The following is a 483-nucleotide window of genomic DNA, read 5'->3' on the forward strand; positions in this document are numbered from 1 at the left end:
ATACAGTTGTAGAGTGGAGCAGGCAAAGGGGCAAATGATTAGATAGAAAAAGTTGCTATCGGTGAAGGCTGAAGTAATATAAAGAGCGGGACTCCATCAAAATAGTAAGGGACACAGGGAGAGCCAGAACAAGTGGCAGAGAGAAACGGAACAAAAAGATAAACAGGGAAACAAATACTCTACCTGTAGGTGCCTAGAGCATAACCCCGCAAGTAAAGCGACGATGCATACTCCTCCTTCGACTCCAAATCAACGATCATATCCGTACACTTCATTTGCATCCACATTCCCCCCATCCGCGCCATCTGCAGAGCAACAGCAACACGCACAACAACAGGTGCAGCATCAGCAACAGCACCAGCCACAACAGCAGCAGCAACAGTAGCCGCATAGTCAACAGAACAGCATCTCAGTTTTTTTTAAGTTGTTTGTTATATGAATGAATCATTGCATCCACTAAACCCTATGCATATTCCCAGTATT

The 483-nt window shown here is 44.9% G+C and overlaps 1 protein-coding gene across 1 annotated transcript in view; it reads right to left on the reverse strand.

Moving 5' to 3' along the window:
- Positions 1-305, reverse strand: part of EMH_0028810 (uncharacterized protein) — a gene marked incomplete at both ends in the record, with an annotated part of 2173 nt that extends 1868 nt beyond the window's left edge. Inside the window, one exon of the mRNA XM_013494204.1 lies at positions 184-305. Within this exon, the coding sequence (XP_013349658.1) occupies positions 184-305 (122 nt within the window). The remainder of the gene's footprint in view (positions 1-183) is intronic.
- Positions 306-483: the final 178 nt, after the last annotated feature.

Source organism: Eimeria mitis, genomic scaffold (genome assembly GCF_000499745.2).
Source record: "Eimeria mitis Houghton genomic scaffold, Emh_scaff1071, whole genome shotgun sequence".
NCBI lineage: Eukaryota > Apicomplexa > Conoidasida > Eucoccidiorida > Eimeriidae > Eimeria > Eimeria mitis.